The 7500-nt window shown below is 38.7% G+C and overlaps 1 protein-coding gene across 32 annotated transcripts in view; it reads left to right on the top strand.

Annotated features, from left to right (window-relative positions):
* LOC125047212 (voltage-dependent calcium channel type A subunit alpha-1-like) overlaps positions 1-7500 on the top strand; it is a 250274-nt gene that overhangs the window by 167568 nt on the left and 75206 nt on the right. For 21 of the 32 annotated variants that reach the window (XM_047645379.1, XM_047645389.1, XM_047645374.1 and 18 more), the window contains 6 exons: positions 751-762; positions 2529-2613; positions 2966-3093; positions 3632-3854; positions 4188-4392; positions 4668-4886. In XM_047645379.1, coding sequence (XP_047501335.1) covers positions 751-762; positions 2529-2613; positions 2966-3093; positions 3632-3854; positions 4188-4392; positions 4668-4886 — 872 coding nt within the window. The remainder of the gene's footprint in view (positions 1-750; positions 763-2528; positions 2614-2965; positions 3094-3631; positions 3855-4187; positions 4393-4667; positions 4887-7500) is intronic. The other 11 variants (XM_047645400.1, XM_047645398.1, XM_047645386.1 and 8 more) reach the window with 1 other exon arrangement.

Genomic DNA, 7500 nt, shown 5'->3' with positions numbered 1-7500 from the left:
GCATGATATGTCCTGAAGCGTTTGTTCCTGGCTAGAAGTAACTTAAAAATCAAGTGATGTCAGTTTTCCTCCATGTCAACTATGTTCCCAGTAAACTTAAATGAAACACTTCTATATGAGAATAGACCACACTCATCTCCTTCTATCAGTTACTATGTCCTGCATTTAATTATAACTAGATTTAATGTTTTATTTTTTTCAAAGATGACTGCACGTTTGTCATTGTCATTGTTGTTTGTTGTTTATTGACATTCCCTTACTGTCTTTTTCCCCTACATTGCTCTACGAAATGTGTATGGATGGTTTATCTTCAAATAGTCTCCATTAAATGTGATATATTTTCAGTAAAGGGAATTTTCTACTATTTTAGAGAAGAATTAGACTGCTCCATTCCATGTATATTTTTCCCCTGTTAGTCATTGTCCAAGCCTGTTCCCATGAGACTTAAATTCATGATATGCATATATATATAATACTGTATACTTTGCCCTTAGGTATTTTGGTTAGTTTAAGTTTAGATAAGCTACAACATTTCCCTTAAAGATAAATTTTTACTTACCCTGATATGTACATTAGCACTGCCGATCGATAAGACAAAACTGAGTCCTGACCTCGGTTCCTGTGGTGACCAGGGGCTGAGTCACAGACGGCCCCGTTCAAACCCTTGCCGGGGGCTCAGTTTTCCTTAGAGTCGTGCTAGTAGGCTGCTAGTGATACCTATACAATGATGTTCTGTTTCCCTTTTCCTAGGTTGTTGTCCATGTAAGTATGACCTCCTTATGTATGCCTGTGTATGCTCAAATGTGCGTATGCGTGAGGGAGAGAGAGTGTTGTGTTGGATACAAGCATGCCGTACACACACACCTCTGTGTACTTTGGTTACCAAAATGTACTAAAGGAGAACGAGGTGAAGTTCTTTCTTCCTTTTGTTTGTCAATAACACCTCAGGTAATAGCGATAATATCAATGAAAATAATGAATATTACTTTCATTTTAGTAACATATGATGTTAAGAGTTATACAGTAAATCATTTTAGGAATCATAGGACGAGAAGCACGACCATGACAGTGTTATTGACACTTAAAGGGAGTAAGAACAAAACCGACTGTAGACAGGTGTTACTCGTAGACTGTTTACCTGCTATTTTTAATAAGTAACCTATGACGAACAATGGCCTTCAGGCAACAGAGTTCAGAGGTCAATCGAGGATGTAGCAGAGGTCTGACCCAAGCTTTCTGTAGAAGTGTATATAAAGCTTACATAGCACTGTACGCAGTGGTAAACAACCATGAAGAAATACAACCCATCTCAAAACTTTTTTGACACTTTGGTATATTCCATCCCATTACTTATGGGGAAAACCAAAATGAATAATGTCTTCCACAGTGAAGGATATCATAAGACCAGTAGTTTCAGTTGCTTTAATGTGTTACAATAGTATAGTAAGCGTAGTGTGACGTAGGATCCACCTGTCCCATTGCCTGCTGGCGCGAGCGATGCCTCAATCGGACTACCCAGTGCCTGAGGCGGAGTCACAGGAGCACTCAGCGTCCTCCCTGGCTGCTGCGGCGCCCCTGGGACTCGTGGTCAGGCAGAGCAGTCGCTCGAGTCATCATGCAAAGGGAAAGTGGACTGGAAGTTGTGTAGGATTAGTGGCCACACAGTCCCTCTGGCCAGTCCTGAGACGGATTTCTTACTCCTACTACTAGTTACTGTAAATTCCCTCAAGAAATTTTAGTGTCTTGGCTAACAACTAAGATAAGATTATAAAGAGATACCACCTTCCCTCCTTTCTTGAAGTTACGGGATAGACTCTTTTCCCTAACGATGACTAACTAATCTTTCAAAATGTCTAGAAGATTGGTCTTTCCCATAGTGAACATCCTAATAGTTCGGTTCCCAACTATCCTGTGTGATTATATGAAAACTGAAAGGCTGATTTTGAATATTTTTATGTCTCTATCGATTCTGTGATTTTTTTTTTTCCTAGTTACCCATTTTGGATAGAACTCCTTCCATTTTCTATAGATTTGTGTCCGTTTTCTATGCTACATATAATCCCATTTTCTCTAGATACAGACCCGGCTTCTTGTCTCATCCCGTCTTTAAATCCTACTGTTTTTGTTTTTTTTCTCTCTCTCTTTTTTTGTGAATTTTATATTGCAGCCAGTTTGTGACTGTCACGTGCAGGCCTGTGATTCTTACAATGCTATACAACCCATTTTGGCTTTCATATTTGCATAAATACAGCCCTATGACCACCTCATCTGTACAGGGGAAGTGGCAACCTCTCTGTTTTGATCTTTGAAACCCATGACAGTATTTTGAGGGATCGTATTTTTTATGAATTAGGAAGTATCGTATCGTAGAGTAGTTACAGTCTTAGTTTACTTTATAACGTGTCTTTTAAGGAAGTTAATGAATTGATAGTGTGATAAAAAAAAAATAGAAAAAAACAAAAGTCGATGTCATTAAAGTTTTATACTCCATTATACGATTCTTTAACGCAAGCTTTTTCCTTGCTCAGGTTTGTCGAGAGCTTCCTACTTAAAAAACAAAGTGAAGAAACAAGGTGCCTGTCAGAATTTTTGGAAAGCAGAAAAAAGATTAAGGTAAGCTTGTTGTTGTTTCTTCACGTTCGCCAGTTTTCATTTGTTTGTCATAAAGCTGTTCTTGTTAACATGGCTTTTCTTTTTGATATTTCAAAGATATATTGAAGTTTATTTATCATTATCAATGCCATATACTGATTTACTCTGTGTGTGTGTGTGTGTGTGTGTGTGTGTGTGTGTGTGTGTGTGTGTGTGTGTGTTCATATATACACACAGAAACAAACACACACACACACACACACACACACACACACACACACACACACACACACACACACACACACACACACACACACCTACCTCTGGATTAAAAAAAAAAATCTATCTCTAAAACCACCCTTCCTATCCCCAGATTTGGCATCAGGCGAACCGTAAAACAACAGTGGTTCTACTGGTTCGTTATCATCCTGGTGTTCCTCAACACAGCTTGCGTGGCTGCCGAACATTACGGCCAACCCGACTGGCTCACTAAATTTTTGTGTAAGGAAACCTCTTATGACCTGCTGTTGTTGTTTTTTCTCATTTCGTTATTATAAAAATGACTTCTATTCAGAATTTGGTTATTGTGGTTAATTAATCAATGAGGGAAATGAATTTTGTGTTTAGTAAGGATGACAGAAGTAGTAACCTAGAGATAATAATAGTCACTGTAATTGTAGATTTAACATTAGCAATAACAAATGTGATCATAATATCAGTAATAATAGTAAAAATTATAATGATAATGATGATTATAACTATGATGATGATGATGATGATGATAGTGATGATGATAATGATAATGATAATAATAATAATAATAATAATAATAATAATAATAATAATAATAATATAATAATAATAATAATAATAATAATAATAATAATAATAATAATAACAGTAACAATGATAATAACAATATACCATAACAACAATACCATTATCCTTCTAACAATCGAAACAGCGGTAACACTAACGACAATACCAAACAAAACCCCTTATCGCCCAGTAACCCTCGCCTTCTCCTTTCCCGTTGCAGACTATGCAGAATTTATATTTCTAGGTCTATTCATAACTGAAATGTTTGTAAAAATGTACGCCCTGGGGGCAAGAATATACTTCGAGTCCTCGTTCAACCGGTTCGATTGCGTCGTCATCAGCGGGTCCATCTTTGAGGTCGTGTGGTCGTCCTTCAAATCCGGCTCCTTTGGTCTGTCGGTGCTTCGAGCCCTGCGACTCCTGAGGATATTCAAAGTTACAAAGTGAGGGTGACGGCGGAGTGTTTTTTGTTTTGTTTTTTTCCATGGATTAGAGAAAAGTCTATATCATCAGTGTCTGATTTATCTCAATTATTTCTACCATGGATCAGAGTAAATTATATATCATTAGTGTCTCCGATTTATTTCTTCCATGGATTAGAGAAGCATATATACTGTGTCTTTGACTTATCTCGATTATTTCTTGAATGGATTAGAGAAAAACATATATCACTACCTCATTTATTTTCCAATGAATTAGAAAAAGACATATATCATCAGTGTTTTTGATTACTTCATCTTCATCGCGTGCACAGCTGACCCCGCTTCCTCCCTCAGGTACTGGGCCTCCCTCCGTAACCTGGTGATCTCGCTGCTGAGTTCGATGAGGTCTATCATCTCTCTGTTGTTCCTGCTCTTCTTGTTCATCCTCATCTTCGCCCTCCTTGGTATGCAACTCTTCGGAGGCTCCTTCAACTTCCCCGAAGGAACTCCGCTCGCTAACTTCAACACTTTCGCCATCGCTCTCCTAACAGTGTTTCAGGTGAATCCTACTGCCGTTTGTTCCCCGTGATGTTGATGTTGTTTGTTGTTTGCTGTGTTGTTGTTGTTGTTGTTTTTACGACATAGAAGATAATTTTTTTCTCGTATAATAGGATGTGTACTATTTTTTTATAACGTGGATTTTGAAGCATTTTAAAGTAGTTATTAGAAAGAGAAGATAGTTAGAATTTTTTTTCGCTTAGATCTGATCCAAAGTAAGGAGGACTCGCGAACCGCTAAGCCTCTGCCCCCGATTAACAACCTTTCTCCTGGCAGATTCTCACGGGTGAGGACTGGAACGAGGTCATGTACAATGGTATCGCCTCACAGGGTGGTATTAAGTCCGGCATGATCTACAGCCTTTATTTCATCATCTTGGTGATCTTCGGTAACTACACTCTCCTAAATGTGTTCTTGGCTATCGCCGTCGATAACTTGGCAAACGCGCAAGAACTCACGGCGGCTGAGGAGGAGCAGGAGGAAGAAGATAAGGAGGTCTGTGTTGATGAAAAGGAATGTGGTATTCTTTTTCCCGACTACTCTTAGATGCTCTTAGTACACAGAGCGGCTGCGCGAGTGGATGAGAAGGGAGGGTCAGTGGGTGGTATTCACATGCCGCGTGGATGGACTTGCATGGGAAAGATCTGGTTTAGAAAGCTTCTTAGACGTCGAATGAAAGCAGCGTGGGTGAACTGTACCTAAAATCTTCTTTGGAATTAGGAGCCACTCTGGTGATGATTTCCCTAAAGTTATTTTCACCAGTCAAGATTTATAATATTCTCATTGGACTTGTGTAAGAGATGTGTTCGAATGTGGGGGAGAGAGAATGGACATTGATGTTTTCTTAGAGTTTTTAGTTTTAAAGAAAATTAAAGGGAAGGCTGCTAGAATGTTTCGATCAAGCAAAAGTTCAATTGACAAGATGTATTTCCTCACGGAATCAAAATATTCCCATGCCCAGTATGTTTATGAGAGCAAATGATATTCTTCACACCGACCGCTCCTGGATTAAAAACCGAAATATTTACATTGGCTTAAAATACGTTTTAAAGACTCAAAGACTATGTGGAGTTTTCGGTGATCAGACTTGTCTTAAGAACCCTCTTGTCCTGAGCTATTGCTTGACTCGATTGCTCAATTAGGCTAGGACATCCGTATCTGTCATTTTATTCATTATATGGCATCGCGTCCGAATCGTGACGGGTAATTTTACTATGAACCGAACAAAACCTGTCTGGAAGGTAGGTTGGAAGATGCCACGGTTTTGTTTTGTTTTTTTGTTTTTTTCCTTTTTCTGTTTTTTTGATTTTGGTTTTAATAGAATCATGAACACGTTGCAACATTTTACCATTTTCTCTTTATATATATATATTTTTTTTTCCACTCTCTTTCTTCCATGAATTCGAAATCATGGGCGATTTTAGAATTCTTGTTTGTGGAATCTATACAAACGTTGCTGTTGCTTTTTTTCTTCTATTTTTTAACAATGTATACTTTATTTTTGAAATACGGAAGTGTTATCTTGAAGCATCTGGATAGCACGGAGCAATGATAGTAAGATAGTGTAGAACCTTCCCATTTCTGACAGCGAGAGGGTTTCATAGCTGAATTCCTGAAGCTTAGTTAGTTTGTAGACAGTGATTTTTAGTCTGCAATATCTGCAGTTAAGCTAGCAAAAAGAAGATATTATAGAGTATGTAGATTTTGTATCCATATTTTTGTGTAAAAGAAAAAAAGAGAGAAAGATTTTCAATGCCCAAAAAATCCAACTTTTGAAAGGAAATGATTTCTTGAGTAGAGGTAGTGGGAACATTTTCTGAAACTTTTTACTTAATTTTTCTTTCATCTCTGTCTGCCTGCCCGGAAATGACGGTAACATCTTCTACCCAACCACTATCGTCTGACGCATGTCCACCGTCTAACTACGTCGGCTCTGAACATTACCCGGTCGCTCTGTTTACAACAACGTGGTTACCCGTTTATATACTTTTTTATATCTCCTTATATCCTTCTATGTGACCTTTTTTTTTGACACCTGAAATACATTTTCGTTTGATTTTGTTTTTTTATATATATTTTTTTTATTTTCATTTTTTTTTTTTTTTTTTTTTTTTTACATGATTGAACACATAATTCTTCCTTTGTGTCAAACAGAGTATAATGCTAGAGCTGCACACGATAGTCACTTTTTTTTTTAGTTTTATCAGTCAAATTTTTGCACACACTATTATGTGTTACATCGGTGTCACTGTGGTTACTTGTACCCTTAGATCCACAGGTGTCGAGGCTTCAAAAGTAGTTTGCTTCCAGTGGAGAACTTTTGTTAGACATGACCATTAGTAACCATCCCGTGTGACCCTTGCGTAGAGGAGCATGAGGGACCGTTTCCCCTTGGCGCGCCTTTAGGCCTGTGGTGGGGGAAAATGGGTCTTGCGTCCTCACACCCAAGGGCCATTGTAGAGGAATGATTCGCTAAACCTAGTAGATGGCAACGCTTCCATGGTAGCGCGTTCGTCATAGATTGTAACTGTGCTTATTTCAGTCCTAGTGCTCGCTTCCTCTCTCTCTATCTTTCCCTCTGCCTATCTATTTATCTGTCTATCTACTTATCTATCTGTCTCTGTCTACTTATCAATCTCTCTCTCTCTCTCTCTCTCTCTCTCTCTCTCTCTCTCTCTCTCTCTCTCTCTCTCTCTCTCTCTCTCTCTCTCTCTCTCTCTCTCTCTCTCTCTCTCTCTCTCTCTCTCTCTCTCTCTCTCTCTCTCTCTCTCTCTCTCTCTCTCCTTCTCTGTCTCTCACTCTCACTCTCACTCTCACTCTCTCCCTCTCTATCTCTCACTCTCACTCTCACTCTCACTCTCTATTTCTCACTCTCACTCTCTCTCTATCTAATTATCTATCTATCTTTATATCTATCTATCCATATATATATCCTATCTCTCCCTCTTTCCTTTCCTTCTAATTCGTTCCTTTCCCCAATCTCCTTCGCAAGCAGCTGCTCCTTTCCCCTCCCACTGCTTCTTCACTGTTACTGCTGCCTCACATCCACCCCTTCTGCTCTCCCCTTTCCATTAACTTCTTCAGAGCAACTTCAAGTATTTGGTGTTCC

This window comes from Penaeus chinensis, chromosome 40 (assembly GCF_019202785.1).
Source record: "Penaeus chinensis breed Huanghai No. 1 chromosome 40, ASM1920278v2, whole genome shotgun sequence".
NCBI lineage: Eukaryota > Metazoa > Arthropoda > Malacostraca > Decapoda > Penaeidae > Penaeus > Penaeus chinensis.
The sequence above is the reverse complement of the archived record's forward strand: the minus strand, read 5'-3'. Positions and strand labels throughout refer to the sequence as shown.